The sequence below is a fragment of the Puntigrus tetrazona genome, chromosome 13 (assembly GCF_018831695.1).
Source record: "Puntigrus tetrazona isolate hp1 chromosome 13, ASM1883169v1, whole genome shotgun sequence".
In the NCBI taxonomy this organism is placed as follows: domain Eukaryota; kingdom Metazoa; phylum Chordata; class Actinopteri; order Cypriniformes; family Cyprinidae; genus Puntigrus; species Puntigrus tetrazona.
The window spans coordinates 20934876-20960404 of NC_056711.1; the positions used below are offsets into that span (position 1 = coordinate 20934876).

At 37.1% G+C, this 25529-nt stretch overlaps 3 protein-coding genes across 3 annotated transcripts in view; all 3 read right to left on the bottom strand.

Annotated features, from left to right (window-relative positions):
* Positions 1–9708: 9708 nt before the first annotated feature.
* On the bottom strand, positions 9709–11650 carry vent (ventral expressed homeobox). The gene is made up of 3 exons (XM_043255989.1): positions 10702–11650; positions 10422–10622; positions 9709–10109 (listed from the first exon to the last, which is right to left on the bottom strand). The coding sequence occupies exons 1-3, from the start codon at positions 10943–10945 to the stop codon at positions 9898–9900; spliced, it is 657 nt and encodes a 218-aa protein (XP_043111924.1). The 5' UTR covers positions 10946–11650; the 3' UTR covers positions 9709–9897.
* Positions 11651–13111: 1461 nt separating this feature from the next.
* On the bottom strand, positions 13112–14823 carry vox (ventral homeobox). The gene is made up of 3 exons (XM_043256148.1): positions 14043–14823; positions 13721–13953; positions 13112–13440 (listed from the first exon to the last, which is right to left on the bottom strand). Exons 1-3 carry the CDS (start codon positions 14287–14289, stop codon positions 13213–13215), a joined length of 708 nt encoding a protein of 235 aa, XP_043112083.1. The 5' UTR covers positions 14290–14823; the 3' UTR covers positions 13112–13212.
* Positions 14824–20591: 5768 nt separating this feature from the next.
* LOC122356249 (kinase non-catalytic C-lobe domain-containing protein 1) overlaps positions 20592–25529 on the bottom strand; it is a 42247-nt gene continuing 37309 nt past the window's right edge. Inside the window, exons 26-30 of the mRNA XM_043254782.1 lie at positions 25375–25513; positions 24343–24465; positions 23959–24018; positions 22756–22913; positions 20592–21308 (exon numbers count right to left, since the gene is read on the bottom strand). Of these exons, the coding sequence (XP_043110717.1) occupies positions 21086–21308; positions 22756–22913; positions 23959–24018; positions 24343–24465; positions 25375–25513 (703 nt within the window). The 3' untranslated portion in view covers positions 20592–21085. The remainder of the gene's footprint in view (positions 21309–22755; positions 22914–23958; positions 24019–24342; positions 24466–25374; positions 25514–25529) is intronic.

The following is a 25529-nucleotide window of genomic DNA, read 5'->3' on the forward strand; positions in this document are numbered from 1 at the left end:
TCGGGTTAAAAATATATATAAAAATATTTATGCTATGATTTAAACTCACTGTAGCGGTGATAATATGAGGAGAAAAACAACAACTAAAAGGGGAAATAGCGTTTAGAGAGAATTGTTATAAAAAATGCATAAATGAATAAAGTTAGCGTGGATAAATAATGCATAAAAACAAATGCGAACAAATAAACAAGCCAGTAAATAAATGAGTAAATAAACGCACAAAAACATGAATAAATCATGCGTGAAAGCTTAAACAAGTCAGTAAATAAATGCACGTGTAAAAAGAAAAAATAATTCAGCTAATTAATTCATGCGCTCATCTAATCGTGGTGTCACACCACTTCATAACACTACAACTGCTCTCGGTCCCTCGGTAGGGAGCACGGTCCCTCAACAACACTAAACGGCTCGCAGAAGATTCTTTATAGTCGTCTTAAAGCATCGGTTATAATGTATGAACGTGGAGAGCCGGGGTCAAAACTGTTCTCATTTCTCTCTGCTGAGTTAACCTTGACATGCCTGAGAGTGTGTGTGTGTGTGTGTGTGTGTGTGTGTGTGCGTGTGTGTGTGTGCGTGTGTGTGTGTGTGTGTGTGTGTGTGTGTGTGTGTGTGCGTGTGTGTGTTCTCAGCCCCCTCCGGCAGGCCTTGTCTGGGTCCTTGAGAGTGTTGAATCATGGGAGACGAAGCTTCTCTCCTCTGAGACCCTGACAGATAAGAAGCGCAGGACCGGTCAGGAACGCCGCGTCCCGAACCTCCTCAGATAGTGACCATCTGCGGGACAATGCCAGCCAATGCCAGCCTCACAATGCCTTGTTTTTGTGCCGAGCTGAAGATTACAGGAGCCGGACGAGGAGGAGGAGGAGGAGGAGGAGGAGGAGAGGAGTTACTGTGTCTTCCTCAAACATCTTCAAGGTCTCGCCTGAGGAATAAAATCCCAGGGGAAGAGTTTTCTGGAGGAGACGCTCCCGCTGCGACGCTGGGTAAGACATGCTTCTCTTCAGACTCGCTCGCTTTCTGACCGTTAGGACGGCCTTTGGTTGTGTGTGCACTTAGTCTGAAAACTGAACTGCGTTACGAAGCCTTTTTAGTGCACTGTTTAGAAAAAAGAAGAAGATTAACTAGCCATAGCGCTTTTTTAGGATTATAATTTGTACACTTAATTACGTTTAATTGAATTACATGTAAAAAGTTTGAGCTTTTTTAATTTATTAAACTAAAAAACATTAATTGGCCTCGATTGTTCAGCTTCTATTAAACGGTTCTATTGCAAAAGATAAAATAAAAAAAAAAAAATTACACACTTTTAATAAAAAAAAGTTATTAATTATTTAATTATTCTTAGTCAAAAGTTTGTTGCTAGTGTATTATGTCTTTGCTAAAAAAACATTTTTTAAATGTATAAATATATATTTACATGAGTTTTAAATAAAATATTAGCATTAATATAATTATAATTAGTTAAAGTGTGTTGCTGGTTTGCTATTTAGGTTATTAAATAAAATGTCAAATAAAGTAGCACTTACAACTCTCAAATAAAATAAAATAAAATAAAATAAAATAAAATAAAATAAAATAAAATTAAATTAAAATAATGGTAATTACAATGGTATTTTTTTATGTGTTGTACAACTAATATTTTAAGCAGCGATCACTGAATCGTTTCTTTGGGAAACAGACGCTGTTTTTGTATATCGCTGGGCATAACTCGCACTGTATGTTTTTGTCCCGTTGAGCGCTGTAATAATATTTTACTAATGTGTTTCTTTCGTCCGAGGTCTCCGGTCCGGACGATTCCACTCGCTGTTCCTTTTTCCTATGCATATACCTCTTTGAGATGTAGCTTTAAAGAGGCATAGGGCATGGGAAAATGGGGCGGCAGAGGTTTTCCACCTGCCATCGGCTTTCAGAGCGCCGCCGGATCATTAAAATTAATGATGCTGACATCCACCGAAAATCTGTTTAATCTTCGGTTTTAGATGCAAAATAAAAGTCAATGTGAGTTCCACTGGTGTGTTTAATTGAATAAAGACCGTTGGAAAGATCCTCGAGTGTGTTTGGCCTTCATTTTCTCCTTTTCACGTCATGTCTAAATAAAGAGACTCTTTTTTTCTTCTCGCAAATCTATCGAGATTACACGAAATCATAATAAAAAAATAAAACATATTTATGACACTTAATGCACCAAATGAGACTGGTTTATGTGCAGAAATACATCACTAATACATAGAACCTCCTATATATATATATTTTTTTTTTTTTTTGACCAGCATGGGGAAACGGCTCATTCAAATAAATATTAATAAGTAAAAGCTGATGTAATATGTTAATTTAAAATAAAATAAAATAAAATAAAGCCCCTTACCACACTATTACATCATAATTTAATCGTGGCTTGGTTAGCAAGATTACAGTCTTCTTCTGACATTTTTAAAAAACACACACACACACACATATATATATATGTATATTTTTATAATTCATTAACTGAGAATTATGCATAAATATATTTAAAAACCGAAGAAATGTAATAAAAACAAAAAAATATATTTAAAAAATAGCAGTGGTTTAGTTTTCACTTTTAAGATACTTATAAAAAAAATAAATGCACATTTATTTGACTTTTTAGATTTATTAGGTAACACAATTGTAATAATATAATCTTTTCGATACATTATCGGTACATTATTGTGTCAAAGGCTGGAATTTATGTCCATTGTTTAAACCTTTAATAATATTTATTACACTCATAAAAATAAAGTTTCACTGTTTATGTTTAGACACAGTCTATGATTTATATATATATATATATATATATATATATATGTGTGTATATTGTTTATTGGTCAGAATGGTGTAAAATTGGTAAAATACAAATTCAAAGAAAAAAAAAATCAAAGCAGTATTAAAAAGATCTATACATCAATAAATGTTTGTACCCTGATAAATCTCTAGAAACACAAATGAGCTTCGGATGTTCATATCGTTCAGGCTCTCTTTCTGTCTAAATGAAGTACTCTGGAGGTTTTCATGCAGTCAACTAGAAAATCCGTCTGTCTCACGGAGTAAAGAGATGATGAATGGAGAGCTCGTACCGGTATCATGGGAACGGGTCGAGAAAATCATTATATCAAATCAAAGACAGCGAGAGCCCACTCACACACCCTCGTTATAACGAGACGAGCAGAAACATAGAAAACATGACAGAACTTAACATTACACTACATAACATATAACATCTACAGAACAACATTACATATAACATACCATAACACAACACAAAATATAATAACAACATATAACATAACATATAATAACAACATCAATCAATCAATCAATCATTTTTATTTTTATAGCACTTTTAACAACATAGGTTGCATCAAAGCACTGAACAGAATAAAGTAGATAAATACAATGACATAACATATAACATAACACAACATATAATAACTCCATAACAACATAACATATAACATCACATAACAACTCCATAACAACATAACATATAACATCACATAACACAACATAACATATAACAACATACAACGTAACACAAAATAACAACACAACATAAAATAACACAACACAACACAACACAACATATAATAACTCCATAACAACATAACATATAATAACACAACATAACATTACATATAACACAACACAACATCACACAACACAACACAATGTAACACAACAAAACGCAACAAAACACAACGTAACACAACACAACATAACAAAACATATAATAACTCCATAACAACATAACATATAACATAACACAACAAAACACAACATAACACAACACAACACAACATAACACAACATATAATAACTCCATAACAACATAACATATAACATAACACAACAAAACACAACATAACACAACACAACACAACATAACACAACATATAATAACTCCATAACAACATAACATATAATATAACATAACACAACACAACGTAACACAATGTAACACAACGTAACACAACATAACATATAACATAACACAACACAACAAAACACAACACAATGTAACACAACGTAACACAACACAACACAACACAACATAATACAACAACATAACACAACATATAATAACTCCATAACAACATAACATATAATATAACATAACACAACACAACGTAACACAACGTAACACAACGTAACACAACACAACACAACACAACATAATACAACAACATAACACAACATATAATAACTCCATAACAACATAACATATAATATAACATAACACAACACAACGTAACACAATGTAACACAACACAACAAAGCACAACATAATACAACAACATAACACAACATATAATAACTCCATAACAACATAACATATAACATAACACAACACAACAAAACACAACACAATGTAACACAACGTAACACAACACAACACAACACAACACAACATAATACAACAACATAACACAACATATAATAACTCCATAACAACATAACATATAATATAACATAACACAACACAACGTAACACAACGTAACACAACGTAACACAACTCCATAACAACTCCATAACAACATAACATATAACATCACATAACACAACATAACATATAATAACATACAACGTAACACAAAATAACAACACAACATAAAATAACACAACACAACACAACATATAATAACTCCATAACAACATAACATATAATAACACAACATAACATCACACAACACAACACAATGTAACACAACAAAACACAACAAAACACAACAAAACACAACATAACACAACACAACATAACAAAACATATAATAACTCCATAACAACATAACATATAACATAACACAACAAAACACAACATAACACAACACAACACAACATAACAAAACATATAATAACTCCATAACAACATAACATACAGCACAACACAACACAACGTAACGCAACATAACACCAGACAACACAACACAACATATAATAACTCCATAACAACATAACATATAATATAACATAACACAACACAACGTAACACAATATAACACAACGTAACACAACATAACACAACGTAACACAACGTAACACAATGTAACACAATGTAACACAATGTAACACAACACAACAAAGCACAACATAATACAACAACATAACACAACATATAATAACTCCATAACAACATAACATATAACATAACACAACACAACAAAACACAACACAATGTAACACAACGTAACACAACACAACACAACATAATACAACAACATAACACAACATATAATAACTCCATAACAACATAACATATAATATAACACAACGTAACACAACGTAACACAATGTAACACAACGTAACACAACACAACATAATAACTCCATAACAACATAACATATAACATAACACAATATAACACAACATAACATATAATAATACAACATAACATTACATATAACACAACACAACATAACATAACACAACACAACGTAACACAACACAACATAACACAACATAACACAATAACATAACATATAATAACACAACATAACATTACATATAACAAAACACAACACAACATAACATAACACAATGTAACAGCACAACACAGCATAACACAATATAACACAAGACAACGTAACACAACATAACACAACATATAAGAACTCCATAACAACATAACACAACAAAACACAACATAACACAACACAACATAACACAACATATATGAACTCCATAAAAACATAACATATAATAACACAACATAACACAACACAACACAACATAAAATATAATAACTCCATAACAGCATAACATATAATAACATTATATCATTACATATAACACAACACAACATAAAATAACACAACATAACATAACATTACATACAACACAACATAACACAACATAACACAACGTAACACAGCACAACACAACTTAACACAACATAACACAACATATAATAACTCCATAACAACATAACATATAACATAACACAACACAACAAAACACAACACAACACAATGTAACACAACGTAACACAACACAACATAATACAACAACATAACACAACATATAATAACTCCATAACAACATAACATATAACATAACACAACATAACAAACTAAAATAACTAAACATACACGACATGAACAAGAGCATCATCAACACCTGCTCATTTATCATAACACCCCCAGATGAACTGTGAAAGAGTGTTAGATCTGTTCAGATCCTCCTAAAGACTCATTATCATCCCATTCACACAGAAATCATGCTGGTGTTCATCATACAGTAGGAGAGCACTGCCTCCCTGTGGACAGAGAGAGAGAGACAGAGAGAGAGAGAGAGACAGAGAGAGACAGAGAGAGAGAGAGAGAGAGAGAGAGAGAGAGAGAGAGAGAGAGAGAGAGAGAGAGAGAGAGAGAGAGAGAGAGAGAGAGAGAGAGAGAGAGAGAGAGAGAGAGAGAGAGAGAGAGAGAGAGAGAGAGAGAGAGAGAGAGAGAGAGAGAGAGAGAGAGAGAGAGAGAGAGAGAGAGAGAGAGAGAGAGAGAGAGAGAGAGAGAGAGAGAGAGAGAGAGAGAGAGAGAGAGACAGAGAGAGACAGAGAGAGAGAGAGAGACAGAGAGAGAGAGAGAGAGAGACAGAGAGAGAGAGAGAGACAGAGAGAGAGAGAGAGAGAGAGAGAGAGAGACAGAGAGAGAGAGAGAGAGAGAGAGAGACAGAGAGAGAGAGAGAGACAGAGAGAGAGAGAGAGAGAGAGAGAGAGAGACAGAGAGAGAGAGAGAGAGAGACAGAGAGAGAGAGAGAGAGAGACAGAGAGAGACAGAGAGAGAGAGAGAGAGAGAGAGAGAGAGAGAGAGAGAGAGAGAGAGAGAGAGAGAGAGAGACAGAGAGAGAGAGAGAGAGAGAGAGAGAGAGAGACAGAGAGAGAGAGAGAGAGAGAGAGAGAGAGAGAGAGAGAGAGAGAGAGAGAGAGAGAGAGAGAGAGAGACAGAGAGAGACAGAGAGAGAGAGAGAGACAGAGAGAGAGAGAGAGACAGAGAGAGAGAGAGAGACAGAGAGAGAGAGAGAGAGAGAGAGAGAGAGAGAGAGAGAGAGAGAGAGAGAGAGAGAGAGAGAGAGAGAGAGAGAGAGAGAGAGAGAGAGAGAGAGAGAGAGAGAGAGAGAGAGACAGAGAGAGAGAGAGAGAGAGAGAGAGAGAGAGAGAGAGAGAGAGAGAGAGAGAGAGAGAGAGAGAGAGAGAGAGAGAGAGAGAGAGAGAGAGAGAGAGAGAGAGAGAGAGAGACAGAGAGAGAGAGAGAGAGAGAGAGAGAGAGAGAGAGAGAGAGAGAGAGAGAGAGAGAGAGAGAGAGAGAGAGAGAGAGAGACAGAGAGAGAGAGAGAGAGAGAGAGAGAGAGAGAGAGAGAGAGAGAGAGAGAGAGAGAGAGAGAGAGAGAGAGAGAGAGAGAGAGAGAGAGAGAGAGAGAGAGAGAGAGAGAGAGAGAGAGAGAGAGAGAGAGAGAGAGAGAGAGAGAGAGAGAGAGAGAGAGAGAGAGAGAGAGAGAGAGAGAGAGAGAGAGAGAGAGAGAGAGAGAGAGAGAGAGAGACAGAGAGAGAGAGAGAGAGAGAGAGAGAGAGAGAGAGAGAGAGAGAGAGAGAGAGAGAGAGAGAGAGAGAGAGAGAGAGAGAGAGAGAGAGAGAGAGAGAGAGAGAGAGAGAGAGAGAGAGAGAGAGAGAGAGAGAGAGAGAGAGAGAGAGAGAGAGACAGAGAGAGACAGAGAGAGAGAGAGAGAGAGAGAGAGAGAGAGAGAGAGAGAGAGAGAGAGAGAGACAGAGAGAGAGAGAGAGAGAGAGAGAGACAGAGAGAGAGAGAGAGAGAGAGAGAGACAGAGAGAGAGAGAGAGAGAGAGACAGAGAGAGAGAGAGAGAGAGAGAGAGAGAGAGAGAGAGAGAGAGAGAGAGAGAGAGAGAGAGAGAGAGAGAGAGAGAGAGAGAGAGAGAGAGAGAGAGAGAGAGAGAGAGAGAGAGAGAGAGAGAGAGAGAGAGAGAGAGAGAGAGAGAGAGAGAGAGAGAGAGAGAGAGAGAGAGACAGAGAGAGAGAGAGAGAGAGAGAGACAGAGAGAGAGAGAGAGAGAGAGAGAGAGAGAGAGAGAGAGAGAGAGAGAGAGAGAGAGAGAGAGAGACAGAGAGAGAGAGAGAGAGAGAGAGAGAGACAGAGAGAGACAGAGAGAGAGAGAGAGAGACAGAGAGAGAGAGAGAGAGAGAGACAGAGAGAGACAGAGAGAGAGAGAGAGAGAGAGAGAGAGAGAGAGAGAGAGAGAGAGAGAGAGAGAGAGAGAGAGAGAGAGAGAGAGAGAGAGAGAGACAGAGACAGAGAGAGACAGAGAGAGAGAGAGAGAGAGAGAGAGAGAGAGAGAGAGAGAGAGACAGAGAGAGAGAGAGAGACAGAGACAGAGAGAGAGAGAGAGAGAGAGAGAGAGAGAGAGAGAGAGAGAGAGAGAGAGAGAGAGAGAGAGAGAGAGAGAGAGAGAGAGAGAGAGAGAGAGAGAGAGAGAGAGACAGAGAGAGAGAGAGAGACAGAGAGAGAGAGAGAGAGAGAGAGAGAGAGAGAGAGAGAGAGAGAGAGAGAGAGAGAGAGAGAGACAGAGAGAGAGAGAGAGACAGAGAGACAGAGAGAGAGAGAGAGAGAGAGAGACAGAGAGAGAGAGAGAGAGAGAGAGAGAGAGAGAGAGAGAGAGAGAGAGAGAGAGAGAGAGAGAGAGAGAGAGAGAGAGACAGAGAGAGAGAGAGAGAGAGAGAGAGAGAGAGAGAGAGAGAGAGAGAGAGAGAGAGACAGAGAGAGAGAGAGAGAGACGCAGAATATTTTCCTTTAATGTCTCATAAAACACTTTTTTAATTATTAATTTTACGACGTTTGTTTTTTTTGCGAGAGATTTTGCAGAATTAAGGAATAAAACAATGCAAACCCATACATTTGTTGTTCCCTTTGTTCAGTTAATTAATGATTTTATTTATTTATTTATTGTGGAGGGCAGAGAACCTCAAGCAAGGCTTCTTATTCATCAGTGTGTGAAACCGTTTTTAAGGGTTTGGTTTTTCAGCAAGATCGAGTTGTTTTGAGTCAAGAGCTTCATCGTGACCTGAACATGTAGAACGTTATGTTTATGATTTAAAATAAAATAAAATAAACGGTTGAGATAAAAGCACAGACTCACATTCAGCCGCTCCTCTGGATCAGCCGGAGCTGTAGGTGTGAACTTCTCCATTCATCTCCACAGGCTCTCAGGATCTCCATCATCTGCTCCTTACAGCTGCTTTGATGTTCTGTGAAGGTGCTGAGGACCTGAAGAGAATCACACCAGACCCCACAGACAGACCCGGCAATAAAAAACAAGAACATCGTCATCTTCTGGCCTCTCTATGTACCATGCATCATATAAACTGTATTCATATGATAGGGTTCAACAAGAAATTTTTTTTTCTTTAAATATTTATTTATGTAATGACAGATATTGCATATCCCAGAAAATAAATAAACAAAATTTATATAGTTAAAAAAATTTATATTTTAAAGTAAACTTGGTTCAACTGGTTTTAATAGTTTGTACTCTATAATAAATACAGTAAAATAACTAAAATATTTAATTAGGTAACATGTATATGTATCGATATATATGGCATAGACACGACTGATACATAAAAGGCTAAGAGGCTTGATTCAGAACATTTTTTTATTTAATTTTTTTCAGATTTTGCGTAAAAGACGTAAAGACTTTTTTTATGTACACACATACACAATTTTAGAACTATACAGTGCTTGCTTCTATATATCTGCTTATTAAAACCCTTGTTTTAGGGATTTTATTTTATACATTTTTATATTAGATCTAAATACTAGATTACAAATATTATACAATTTTTAAAAAAAAAAAAAAAGAAAGAGAGGAAAAAAGCGGTTTAAAAGTAGCAGGGCGGGAACAGCATGGTTGGCGGGATTTGTCGCGCGGGAATCTGTGGCGGGAAATAGAGGCACGCGCGCTGTCCACTCACAGCGTGCAGCTGAAATGACGTCACCGACGGAAGCGCCCTCGGGACAAAAAACTCGGCGGCGCGCGCGTCCTGGACTTCCCGCTTCAGCTTCATCCGTCTGTTCTGGAACCACGTTTTCACCTAAAAAAAGTAAATAATAAATAAATAAACGCACATGCGTTTAAACAAAAGTATGCATGTGTTAAAAAACTATTTTATGGAATGCATCTGATATCAACAGATCGCAATAATCAAACTGTCTGAAATGAATAAATAAAAACACATTTAAAATATGCGTCCGTTTGCAATTCTTTTAGTGACTTTCGAAACTATTTATCTATTGGATTCAAAATTCCTTTACTTTTTATTCATATGAATTCAACAAACACAATATCTGCTGCGACGGCTGGAACTGTCATCACACACACACACACACACACACACACACACACCCTGTGTTTCAGACAGCTGCAGCTTCTCCGCCGTCCTGCGCCTCTGGCTCGCGCCCAGGTACTTGTGTTTGCTGAAGGTCTTCTCCAGACGCGAGATCTGCTCCGAGCTGAACTTGGTCCTGACGCGCCGCTGCGCCGCGGGCTCTCCTTCGCTCTCGTCGCTCTCTTCGCTCTCGGAGGCCGAGGAGTAGCCGCAGCTGTCTGGTGCGAGAAGGAACAACCTGTCAGATTCGTTACAAACCCCGAGAGATAAAACGCGGCGAGGAGCTCACACACTTACTCGCAGGAGAAGACGGGGCCTTGGCGTCTCCTTCTCCCAGCCTCTCCCGAGACGCTTGAGGGACATCGGGAGAGCTTGGACTCAATTCGACGCATTTCTCTCGCTCTGCATCTGGAGCGTGGAAGCTCTGAGACAGCCACTCCACGGAGAACTTCTTGAACATGGCGTTTCCTAATAATCTGGTCCTCTGCGGCCCTTCTAGCCAGCGTCCCGACTTTATAGGAGCTTCTCTGCTCATTTGCATGAGTATAGATACTCTCGGCGGAATTATAACTCCGTAATTGAAGTTAATGGATGTCGCAATGGGCTTGTTCACACGTTTGGTCGTACTTGTGATATCCAGGCGCCAGCGAGTCTGAGCACCTCGCGCGTTCCCCTCAAGTACCTGAGAAGAGTCGTCATCAATGCATTGATGCAATCAATCGACGGAGAGCGACATCATCCACTCAAGACAGGCCACCATCCATCGGCAGATAACGTGCAGATGAAAGGGAGCGGATCACAGCCGGATTAACTCCTGATCCTCATTATACCCCAGCCTTTCCAATCCGGGTCCATTTAGCGCGCTTGTTTATTACACTAAACGCATCTTCGCGCAGGAGTTTCTCCTCCTTTGTCTCCAGTCACTGAAGGCTGCATGAAAGCGTTTGAAGTCTGAGGGCCAACGCCGAAGCGCGTCTCAGGCGCCTCACAAACTGTGGAGAGTGGAGAAATATTAAACGAACGTGATAAGCCGAAGATATGAGATCAAAACCAAGTAGAGCAGCTCCACCCGCAATTGTATTAAAACCTGGTAGGCCACTTCTTAAAGGGACAGGTACATCTACGAAATGCTCACCTGAAGAAGGCAGAATCAGCAAATGTTGATTTAACAAACCCAGAACTGCTTTTATTTTACTGATGGTTTGATGAATCCAATCCAGAAACCAAAATACTCACCTGAAGAACATGAGGCAAAATAAATGCATTTCTAAACGATAAATAAATATACATGTTCAAAAAAATTATGCATGCATACACTTACCTTCTTTATGCTTTATGAGTTATATATCTATATATAGTTGTCATTATATGCAATGTGTGTATAGTATATATTGTTGCATAAGTACTTTTTAATAATTAATACTTTAATAATAAACCTTTTAATCCATAAAACACAATGAAACTATACTACGGTTTCAAGGTGCATCAAGATTTTTGTGTTATTACTTTAATGAAATCCTCTCTCTGTGAAACGCGCGTGATTGATTTTGCTAAATGTTTATAGTTCTTAAACTCCATCGGCTGTTTTTTAGTTGGGATTAATGTAATCATGGGGGTGATGTTAGATGTTGATCGATGCTCTGTCACCTCCCCACTCTCTCTGTGGGGTTTACGCGCGTTTTGAAGAGAGTGGGGACATGTGGAGATGTTCTGAAAATACCGGTGTCCTTCTACACATCCATGTCCTGAGATGTCACGAGAACGCGCGCGCGCGCGCACAAGCCAGACATGCTGGAGCCAGTCTGTTTGGATTATGTGGAAAGTGTAAACTCATCAATGGGCGACTTAATTAGGACTAATTGTCGACCATGATCTGCTCGTTAGGTCTCGTTTGAAGTGCGCGGAGTCGCGCGCATATGAAAGCGCAGCGTGAGACCGAGGCGCGGCGGCTCCCGGTTTGTTTAGGGCTTCTTCGGCGCCTGCATTTCATTTAAATACATCTCGCTCGGATTATTACAGGTCTACAGGTCTAAACTCCCCTCTCCGCGCGTGCGCAAATGGCACCTTAAACGTCTAACAAAAAATATAAGCATTAAAAAAGACGCATGCATAGCCTCCTGTTCTTCGGGCGTGAAAAGCAATGACGGTGAATCGTATTTATTTCTGTGCGGGTCAGCTATAGATCACATGTTTAACCAGCTTCAGGATGGTGATTCTGTTTGGTCGTCAAGTGAGCGTTTATGTTGCGCTTTTCATGGAAATTACAGCTTTTAATAGTCAACGGGAATCTGTGCTTTTCGTTGGTGGTTTTGATTTACTGACGATTTACCAAATCTAGAAACCTAAAATGCTGCATAAATAACTAAATAAAAAACATGTATATATATATGTGTGTGTGTGGGTGTGTGTGTGCACTTTGCATTATTGGACCTGACTGCATAAGTAAATGAATAAAGTTTTATTTTCAGATAATGATTTAATTGATGGAATTTGGTTGAAGATGATCAGTAATATAAAGTATGTGGAAGAATCCAAGAAAACTGAATAAAGTGTAAACAGAGTGATTCAGTTGAGTGCAGTATCTGTTGACTTCAAAGGAAACTGATTCAGATCAAATGCGTTTGAATATTTCAGATCGATTCACTACTGAATATCAGATGTGAACCTTTCTCAACCTGAACACGGACGCAAACTTAGGCATAAAACATACTTTATTTATAAATAAACTCTTCTTTTTAATTAACTGTACAGATATTGCACACGGGATGTGATCTAAGTGTTTTAAAGGAACGAGTCTCTGTAGTGTCTTCAGTAGTAATGCTGCCTGGCCATCATGAGCTGATGAGGAGCAACCGGCGGCATCATCTGCTGCATCAGCGCGCCGTGAGGCGGAAACGGAAGTCGCTGTCTGTCGTAGCAGTGGTACTGAACCGGAAGCACGTGCGGAAGAACCATCTGAGGCAGCAGATAGTCAGCGCGCATCTCCTGAACTTCCCGCTTCAGCTTCATCCTGCGGTTCTGGAACCACGTTCTGACCTGAAGAACAAAAAAGATACATTTAAAATGCGTTCTATTTTTTTTAAAGCATTACTTTTGTTCTGCCCTTAAGAATAAAAAGATACTTTTTTTTTTTTTTTTTTTAAAGCATTAGTTTTGTTCTGCCCATAAACATGCATTTAAAAATGCCAAATAATTTCAAATGCTATTATTAAAAAAGTTTATTTTGCCAGTTCCTTGATCCCAAATTGTGTGTAATTTTTACTAGTCTTTATTCTCACTCGCGCATTTGGAGAAAACAACTTTTTTTTCCCCTCACCTGAGTTTCTGACAGACTGAGTTTCAGGGCTGTTTTCACTCTCTCTCCCGCGTCCAGGTATTTGTGTTTGTTGAAGATCTTCTCCAGTTTGTCGATCTGTTCCGGGGTGAATTTGGTTCGGATTCTTCGCGTCGCCGCGTCTTTCTCGGTCTCGTTCCCGTCTTCGACGGACGCGCACTCGGACGAGGCCGCTTCGCTCTCATAACCCGACGAATAGCCGCCGTTCTCTGAAACTGAACGAGTAACACAACATTAAATCACGCTCTGTTGCCATCCACACAATAAAAAACACCCCGAAATGCATCGAAGCGCAAATACTTACAGCTTGGAGACGAGCAGCTCCTTTGAGTTGCGACCTCCTTCTCTTTAACGGCGCCTGGTTTCTGTTCAGTTTTGTTAACCTTTGGTTTTGGCTGCAAATAAACCTTGTCGTACGATGTCGGGGGTCTGGGTTGAACGACGCACGGTACGTGTGGCCTGTGCGTCTTCTTCTCCGGCTCCAGAACGTCTTGAGGAGGCGAATCGTGAAAGCTTTGAGCGAGCCAGTCCACAGAAAACGTCTTCACCATGATTGCTGTCTACTTGTCCGAGGACGTGAGTCTATCCGAGTACAATCCAAGACTGTGTGCCAGGTCTCCAGAAGCGGCCTGAATATATATAGGCCCGTCCCGCGTCACATTAACATATGCATGGAGGAGTTAACGCCTGATCGATTCTCAATCATTAGGCCTAATGGGTCGTTATTGAAGTCTTTACATATCCTGTGATTGTGTGAAAGCCTGGCGCCAGCTTGTCTGTGAGAACCTCTGGCTCATCCAGCTGTCTGCGTCCTCTTCAAACACAGATGGAGTGTCAGAACAACTGGATCCCAAGTGGCGCATTTATGGCGAAAATTGCGTCCTTAACATCGCAAATTTAAAGCGTAAAGAAAAGAAACTTAAAAAAAAACAACTTAAATGATTAGTAAAACTTTTTTTGTATTTTACACCAATTTTCAACTTCATTCTCATAATAAATGATTGCATTTGACCCCAAAATGCCATACGAAATACACGTTGGTTGCTTTTATACAATAACGCGGTTTCCACAAAAATATTGGGCAGCACAACTGTTTTCAACATGGATAATAATAAAAAATATTTCTTCAGCATATTAGAATGACACTAAAGAGCACTGATGCTGAAAATCTCACAAAGGTATAAACATAGAAAAAAGAACTACATTACCGTTAACAACAAACTTTGAAAATATTTTAACCTATTTTTGCCACACCACGCTATGATACACTCTCGTGTTTGATTCGTTTTAGACGTTTGCATTTACATTTATTCTTAAATATATAAATATGTCATTGAACAAATTATAATTGTATAAATTATATGATTGAACAAAGTTGCTTTTAGAAACGTAAAATTTCAGAATCTCATAAAAACGAAAAGTATGACCATGTCTGCTACCAAACTGTATGAACTTTGTATATATTTCATCTTTTTTTCAGGCTCATTCTGAAATGAAATGATCGATCAGAAGGGGAAAAAATGGTTGTTGCTTCCTCGTGATATTTTTAACAAGTCTGTCTTTCTGTACTGTACTGTAGTGTCTCCACACACACACACACACACACACACACACACACACACTAAAGGTGATGTGACTGTAGTTCAAATGGTGGTGTATTAACACATGCTGCTGCCTGTGGAGTCTCTGGCGCCACCGTCCATCACAGCGGCGTTTGGCGCGGTCTGCAAACATCACGATCAAAGGGATTACAGTAGCAACACAATTAACTTTGATTGACCAGCAGTTCAAATGCTAATTCACACCCGGACAAGCTCAAGCTGATCCACTGATTTAACACAACTACTAGAGACAGTGGAAACATCTCACCGCACCAACCTAAAACTGTGCGAAGTGGACCTGCGTTGGTTTCTTCTGAGGCCGATATCATAAAAAAACGTATAATACAAACGTAAAATAAATAAAAAAAACTTGCGGCGTATATACGGACTATATAGACAAAAATGGTCTCGCATTTGTTTGGCGTAAATATGAAACGAAATTTGTTGGCGTGCATGTGATGAGCGTCTACCCCTCAACCAGAATCCTCGCAATCGCGTAGCATTTACACGCCTTTTTTGCGTGTCAACACCACAAGTTTTAGTTTTTTTTATTTGGCGTACTATACGCACGTTCGTGAGATCGGGTAGTTCCTTAATTCCGCATATGCACAAACGTCCACGTAGGGTTTTACATCTAGATGTAGATGCATCTAAAGATGAATCTAATGAATTTAACCAAACCATTAATGCTGAATCCAAAAAAAAAAAAAAAAAAAAAAAAAAAAAATATATATATATATATATATATATATATATATATATATATATATATATATATATATATATATATATATATAAGATAAAAACATACATTTCGACTTTTTTTATAATTAAAAAAATAAATACACGGCAAAAAGTTTTGGAGGGAAATATAAGGGCTCAATTACAAGTATTCACGTAATTGCGTGCTTATTTAAGGTTTCATGATGAAACAGAGACCGTGATTCAATAATATTGCTGATAAATCCCAAATAGTGGCATGTCAGGCGGCTTTGGCACAGAGGTCTGCAGTTAATCAGGGGTTTGGTGTTATCAGACTGTATTTGAATGTCTGTGGATGAGAGACAGAGCCTTGGAAAGGATCGTTTAGCTGGACAATGATGATAACGGCATGTTGACTGTTTCCTTTATCAGTGATCTATGGTGCAGGAGCTCGAGCTCTTTGAGTCGCAATTAAAGCCTTTATCTGAAGTGCTTTGATCTGCCGCGGAACAATGAGGAGGATCCGACGCTTCCTCGCCTCCGCGTGAAACGCGCTTTATTTCATTCGCATGTGATGTGATGGCATCCAAGAACAGCGAGCAGTGCGTGGACCTTAATGCAAATTAATCTGATTTAATTGACAGTCAGATCAGAGCACATTCAGTGCTTTTAAAACTTTTAAGCAAAAATCCCCGCGCTGCTGTACCGAATAAAACCTGAACGGTACTTTTTGTTGTATTTAAAAAGTTCATAACTGCATGACAGAAGCACAGATATTTTGTTTACTTTTTTTTGCACAATTCTATGAACGTCGAGTACACTATAGGAGAGAAGTTTAGATTACTATGTAAGTCTCCTCTGTTCACCAAGGTTATTAATTTGACAAAAAACACAGTAAAATTCTGTAATATTATTAAAATTTAAATTAGCCATTTTCTATGCGAATATATTTTAAAGTATATTTTATTTCTGTGAAGCGCAGCTGTATTTTCAGCAGTATTACTCATTACTTCAGAGTCACACGATTCTTCAGAAATCATTCTGATATGACGATTTGCTGCTCAATAAACATTTCTGAATATTATCAGTGTTGCGCTGCACAATATTATAAATAAAGAAAACCTCGATACAATATTAGTTGGGGTAAGATTTAATTTTAAAAAAGACATTACATTTTATTCATCAGGGGACACATTAAATTGATCAAAAGCGACAGTGAATGCATTTATAATTTAACACAAAAATATATATATTTCAAATAAATGCTGCTCTTCTGAACTTTCTGTTAATCTGTGAAACCTGTGAATAAAATCACAGACATAGATTGCAGATGTCGCAGAAAACAGTTATTGTAAACTATGATAATATGTAATTTTTACTGTATTTTTCATTAAATAAATGCTTTGGTGAGCAGAAGAGACTCAACAAAACATTAAAAGAAATCCGAATTATTCCAAACATTTGATCCAAACAATAACCAGACGCTGTCTTGTGCATCTGATGGAGGCTTTGCAGTCACAGAATCTGATTCTGAAATATAAAATGTCATAAAGCGATGGTTGCATACACCAGAAACGCTGCATAAAAATGTAATGTTTCCATTAGGTACGATGCAATTTATTAGCTCTAAACCTGATGAATGGGCTATAAACACCTATATAACGCAGCAAGTGCGTAATCCTGCGGCGTCAAACATGGGAATTAATCGGTTCTATTCAAGTCTAAAGTAGTATTTATATACTGCAACCTAAAAACAATCTTTCCTGTGCCGAACACAAGACATCTGGAAGGTTTTTTCATAGTGTTTTCCATAGAATGACAATAAAAGGGGACCAGCAGCTGTTTGGTAACCAGCATGCTTCAAGATACATTCTTTTGTGTTCAGCACAAGAAACAAACTCACGGCTTGTTTTGGGTGAACTGTCCCTTTAAGTTAAGAAGGATCTTACTGACAAATGCATCTGAGAGCGCGCGCCCAGTTAACACCGATGCACAAGATGAACAGTTCAATAAAAGTTTAATATCGAAATGTATGAAAAGCATGTCACGCTTTTTTAGGATTCAATGTATAAATATACCGCATTTATTCTATCATTAAAAGTACATTTTCTCTATTCTCTCGAGGAGTTAATAATGCATTATTTCAAGCTTTTTGATCTCAAACAGTTGAATCTCATCTAAAATATTAATATTAAATAACACTGATATAATTAATAATGTGAAGAGTTCAGATGCGAAAGCCTCTATAGTGGCATTAAAATGTTCTTCTAGAATGAGTATTTTGATCAGGCTGCTACGTTCACGTTTAATAACGCCACTTTATTGGCAATGAATAGTTTATTTCTTTTATTTTTTAAAGTAGTATAACTGAAATAGAAGCCTGAGCAAAATGACATTTTTATAAGAAAATTTTAGACACACATAAACCCTTCATTTCTCAGTAATTATCAATAAATCTATAAATATCCAGACTACATTATTTGGCTGTGTAGCTGTCAAAAACCTAAATGAAAAAGTGTTCGCTCTTTGAAGAAGATCATCCATCAAACTGAATCTGGCTAAGGCTGCTTGAAGAAGCGTTAAAGTTAAAGATGAGAAAACACCTCCACGTCTTGTGCTTTCACAGCATTTACAGGAAAGCCATGAAGTTTTTGAAGACTCTTAATTCCTCGTCAGAGAGTGGCTGCGATCATCTTCATCTCTCCTCAGCACTCAGATGGAGACGTCTTGAGTCTCTGAAGGAGATATGTACGGTGGCCCAGAGAGCTCAATGCGCTGCAAATAAAAAAAAAAAAAAACACATGCAAATAGAAAAAAAGCACGTGCAGAATAAGAAAACATCTTCATCTGTTTGACAATGTGTTTCGATGTCTATCCTAAAAGTTGAGATTTTAGTTTATCACCCTGATCATATGAGAGATGTTTTCTAAGCATCATTGGGGATCTCTTAGTGTTCTGTGATACTTGCAGTGTGTTTGTGTTGTATTTTCAGCATTTATTTATTTCTACATTTCAGCATTTTTGTGTTTGCAGCGATTTTGCAGTTGTTTGCGTTGTGAGTGTTTGTTTGTTTTGTGAGCATTTTCAGCATTTGTTTTTGCTTTGGCAGCGTGTTTCTGTTTTTGCATTGTTTTCACATTTGTTTATTTTGTGTGTATTTGTTGTGTGTTTCTGTTTTTGTGGGTGTTTGTTTGCGCTGTGAGTGAGTTTCTGTTTCTGTGGTGAGTATTTTCAGCATGTTTGTATTTGTTTTATGAGTATTTTCAGCAAGTTTCTGTTTTTTCAGAGTCTATTTGTTTGCGTTGTGAGTATTTGTTTGTATATTGAGTATTTTCAGCATGTTTGTATTTGTTTGCTCGGTGAGTATTTGTTTCTGTGGTGAGTATTTGCAGCGTGTTTGTGTTGGATTTTCAGCATGTTCCTGTTTTTGCAGAGTGTATTTGTTTGCGTTGTGAGTATTTGTTTGTGTACTGAGTATCTGAAGCTTGTATTTGTTTGTGTTGTGATTATTGTCAGCGCGTTTCTGTTTTTTCAGCATGTTTTGTATTTGTTTGTTTTGTGAGTATTTGTTTCTGCTGTGAGTATTTTCAGCGTTTTTGTATTTGTTTTAGATGTGAGTATTTGTTTGTGTATTTGCTGCATTTTTTGCTGCGTACTTGTTTGTTTTGTGAGTATTTTCAGCATTTGTTTGTTTCGGCAGCGCGTTTCTGTTTTTGCATCGTTTGCGTATTTGTTTATTTTGTGTGTATTTGCAGTGTGTTTCTGTTTTTGTGGGTGTTTGTGTTTGTTTGCGTTTTGAGTATTTGTTTGTTTTGTGAGTATTTTCAGCATTTTTTGTTTTGGCAGCACATTTCTCTTTTTGCATTTTGTATGCATTTGCTGCGTGTTTCTGTTTTTGTGGGTGAGTATTTCTGTGGTGAGTATTTGCAGCATGTTTGTATTTGTTTTATGAGTATTTTCAGCATGTTTCTGTTTATGCAGAGTGTATTTGTTTGCGTTGTGAGTATTTGTTTGTGTACTGAGTATCTGAAGCTTGTATTTGTTTGTGTTGTGATTATTGTCAGCGCGTTTCTGTTTTTTCAGCGTGTTTGTATTTGTTTGTTTTGTGAGTATTTTCAGTGTTTTTGTATTTGTTTTCGGTGTGGGTATTTGTTTGTGTATTTGCTGCGTTTTTGTACTTGTTTGTTTTGTGAGTCTTTTCTGCGTGTTTCTGTTTTTGCAGAGTGTATTTGTCAGCATTGTATTTGTGTATTGAGTATTTGAAGCTTGTTTGTATTTGTTATGTATTTGTACTGTGAATATTTGTTTGTGTTGTGAGTATTTACTGTGTTTTTGTACTTGTTTGTTTTGTGAGTATTTTCAGCATTTTTGTGTTTTGGCAGCACATTTCTGTTTTTGCATCGTTTTTGCATTTGTTTATTTTGTATGTATTTGCTGTGTGTTTCTGTTTTTGTGGGTGTTTGTTTGCGCTGTGAGTGAGTTTCTGTGGTGAGTATTTTCAGCATGTTTGTATTTGTTTTATGAGTATTTTCAGCATGTTTCTGTTTTTCAGAGTCTATTTGTTTGTGTTGTGAGTATTTGTTTGTATATTGAGTATTTTCAGCATGTTTGTATTTGTTTGCGCGGTGAGTATTTGTTCTGTGGTGAGTATTTGCAGCGTGTTTGTGTTGGATTTTCTGCACATTTCTGTTTTTGCATTTGTTTATTTTGTATGTATTTGCCGTGTGTTTCTGTTTTTGAGGGTGTTTGTTTGCGCTGTGAGTATTTGTTTTTTCAGCGTGTTTGTATTTCTTTGTTTTGTGAGTATTTTCAACATGTTTCTGTTTCTGAAGTATTTGTTTGCGTGGTGAGTATTTGTTTCTGTGGCGTGTATTTGCAGCCTGTTTGTTTGTGCAGTGTTTACTTGCAGTACGCGTGCTGTCAAACAGATTAAGATGTTTTCATAGTGTGCAGGTGGTTTTTTTCTATCTGTTTTTTTTCCTCAAGTTCCAGCGCGCCGCTCTCTCGGTCACTGCAGCTCTGGCTCGTTGCACATCTGTTCTGGTCACTGGAAAGACGCTTTGACGCGGCGCAGCGTGTCGTGGATCCGGCGAGCTGCGGGCGTCTGGCTGAAGTTGATGTGGTTGTCGGAGGCGAGGAGCAGGATGTCACATCTGCCGGAGCGAGCGATTCTCCCACGCAGATACGACTGCAGCTCAAGGTCAGGAGGGTAGGAATAGAGACGCTCCTGAAAGGCGTGGACCTGACTGACCACACGCGCAATGTTCCTGAGAGGAAACAAGACGAGACACGTTTGGCTAACATTTCTTATTTTATTTAAGTTTTATTTATCTAAAACCTTATCTCTGAGAAGAAATATATGTGCAAAACATTTAATAATTGTGCTTTAAAACAATGAAAAGCGACGTACAAATAAAAGTAACAGCTTTCTTTAATAATAATTATTATTATCATTATAATTGTCAAAATAAAAGCGCAAGATTTAAAAACTTTTAAAATAAATAAAGACCATAGTGTAGCAATTTTACACCTATAATGTCAAATAAAAAGACTAAAATTAGATTAAAATTATATATATATATTTTTTTAATATCTGGTTTTTATTTAGCATTTTATATTTGTGTATTTAATAATTATAATAATAATAATAATAATTATTATTATTTTTAATTATTTAATTATCTATTAAAAAACCTTGCTAGTAATAATAATTAAGCCACATTGATATATAATTGACCACTTTTATAAAATTAGGTTTTAAATCGCAATCACAATTTTTATTAGAAACAGCTCTTTCTTTCCTCCCACAGAACTAGCACTAGTGCACTTAAACACTGTTTAGGTGTCTGAAGATAAAGCCACAACCAATACTAGCAGTTGCACCGGATCATAAAACCATCATAAATGCAACATATATGAATCATTGACTCAATTCACAAATATAAAACTATAGTTTCATTCCAGGAATCCAGTATAGTAAGTAAATGTGTGTGCGATGGACCTGATTCTTTCTGTGTGTGGAGAGCTACAGATGTACAACAACCGGCGTCCACCTCCAAAACCTGCCTACAGCTCCTGGCACAGACCCCAAACATCTCCAATCACACACCATCTGCTCCACACACACACACACACACACACACCAGCTGCGTCATTACCGCCACACCTGACTGTCCATGACCTCTGACCTCCGCAGATGTCTGTCCTACAGCGCATGCGAGTAGACACCGCGTTAGCGTAAAGTCTTTAAAGAGCGGTTTATCTATTTAGATCCGGAAAAATATGTCTCTGCGTCAGTGTCTCAGCAATGGGTGTGAATGGGTGCCGTCAGGAGGAGAGCGACAGCAATCACCCACGGCGCAGATGAAACTAATCCAGCGTTGAGATGTTTTTAAACTCAAATACGGGTCCATCGTCCGTAATGACGCTTATTCCTGTAAAAAAGGTCACCTGGCCTGAATCAAGAGAGAAATCTGCTCAAGCCAAACCAGCTCTAAATAAATACTGATTGACCGTTATTTGAGTTTAAAAACATCTTAACGCTGGATTAGTTTCATCTCCTCTCTCATTCCGACGGCACCCATTCACGTGCATTGCTGAGGCACTGATGCATGAGACACATTTCTCCAGATCTGATCTCGGATGACCTTTAACAAAGTTCCCGTTCTTCCGTCTGTCAATGCACGAGCGTTAATGTAAGTGCGTTCTCAAGACCTGAGTTTGGGCCACTTGTAGGCTCCGCTGGTCACGGTAAACGCTCCGATCTCCAGCTGCTGGACGTGTAAGGCCAGGATCTGAGCGTCTGGGAGAGTCGGCCGTCTTCTGCCCTTCTCTCCCTCCATCAGACACAGACTGTCACTCTTCAGAAACACCTGAAACGAGAACGAAAAACCTTCTCTCGTCTGTGAGACCGGCTCCTGACGAGCACGTGCTCGCAACAACACTGTCACGGGTTCCAGTCTCAAAGAACGCATGAACCGATAACCTGTAAACAGTGCAAAGCGTCTGGGAAATGCACGAATGCATTTCATTCACACAAACTTTACGCACCTCTATGGTGATAAGCATGTTATTTAATTGTAATTTAGTGCAATAATTGTGTAAGAATTAAAAAGAAACAACAATAGCTGTGAGGAAGTTTTGTTATTACTTAATATTGTTATTAGTTTTATTGTTGATTTTGATATTATATATATATATATATATATATATATATATAATAAACAATCATCATAATATTATTAATATATTATTATTATTATTATTATTATTATTATTATATTATCATAATTAAAAATTTAAACACAAAAAGAGATAAAAATAAATAGCTGTGAAGTGATGTTAATATGCAATGATACTTTGATAATTAATCTTAAAAACAATTAATTTTTAAATAATTAACATTATTGTGTTACAGTGATATTAATATAATAATATGCTACACTATTTAGTATTATTATCATTATTATTATTATTATTATTATAACTACATTAGACACATTTAAGAATTAAAGTTTTAAAATATTAAAACAGCTGTGAAGCAGCTTTGCCATTAATAATGATGTGTATATATATATATATATATATATATATATATATATATATATATAAATACAATAACAATATACTTTTGTATACTATAATTATTAGTAATATAATAACTAAATAAGAGTTAAAAATAGGACTATTAAAATAATAAAAACTGCTATATTATATTATTTTTTAATATGATAAATTATTGTAATATTATAAATGTTAACAAATAAAATTATACATATATATATATATATATATATATATATATATATATATATAAATATACACACATATATATACTATTATATATATATATTAGTTCAATCATTTTGTGATCATGCAGCAAGAAAATGTTAAAAAGTCAGCTGTTTTTCGTCTGACCTGCACAGCCCTGAGCTCCTCCAGAACCTCACACACCTTCAGAGAGAGATGCTTCCAGGCCTGCGTTCAACACCAGAGAAACACGGCAAAGCCATTAACAGCACAGCAAGCCTACGAGAAACATTCATCACGCAATTTCATTTCACGCTGGATACGACGCGCTCGGCTTCTGTTTCCGAACGAAACGCTGAATGTGGATTCTGACCCTTTCACGCTTTCTAAACGGAGTTAGCGTTTAATCAGTTTCAACAGACGCGCAATTAACGTTTCAGCCGCTGGAGCCGGCAGATAAGACACGGCAAAAATAAGAAATACAGCGGCGCTTATGAGGTTACGACTCTCTCATTCTTCACTTCGAGAGGATTCAGGGAAGCGGTTTCTTACCGGTAATTGCCTCACAATCACGTTCTCCAGGCCTGACAGAATCTGCATGGCTGTGGAGAAGTTCCTCGTCTCGTAGCAGAACTTGCCAACGGCGAGAAAGCGGGCGAGCAAAGACGCCTGGGCCTAGAAATAAAACACACGACACACTCGAAAAATACAAATATCAAGGACACGCACTTTCTAATTTGCATGGGATTAATGTTAGGATGTCACAAACGCTTAACGTTCTTCAGGTGTGATATCATTTCTTTTTTTCTCTCCTCTAGGCATGTTCTCAACGTTTTTATTCACATTGTGGTTTAAATACTTTTATTTTAGCTGCTATTTTAATATAAGATATTATTACTATTATAAATTTAGCTGATATATAATATATAAGTCTTTGTGTATATATATATATATATATATATATATATATATATATATATATATATATATATATATATACAAACACATCAAAAATGATGCTTTATTAATTATATATAAATAATTAAAACATTGTCAAGCATTTTTTATTATTCACATTATTAATCTTATAGATACATAGATTACTATGACATTCATTTATTATTATTATATAGAATTAATTTTTTTAAACAATTAAAATAAATTGCTAGAATAACTGAAATAGCTTTGAGGTTTTTATTATTATTCAAAAATGACAATAATAATAATAACAATTAAGAATAAAAAAGCCTAATTATTAAAGCAATTAAAACAGCTGTGAAGCAATTTTTATTATTCATATTATTAATCTTATAGATAGATAGATTACTATCACATTCATTTATTATTATTATTATTATTATATATAAAGATTTAAGTTATATTATTTTTTTAAACAATTAAAATAAATTACTACAATAATTGAAATAGTTTTGAGGTTTTTATTATTGTTCCAAATTGACAATAATAATAATAACAACAATTAAGAATAGAAAAAAGCCTAATTATTAAAGCTGTGAAGCGGTTTTATTACTAATATTACTGATTTTGCAGGCATTATGTATTATGTGAACATTCATAAGTCACCTTGGCCGAGTCACAGACCACGACTTCAGCAGAAACCCAGTTGGAGACACAGTCTGCGTGCGTGAGGAGCCTCTGCAGGGGCCCCTGGGGCCCGGACGCGTCGCTGCCCTCTAGAGGCGAGGAGAGCGGAGACACACACCTGACCGACACACACA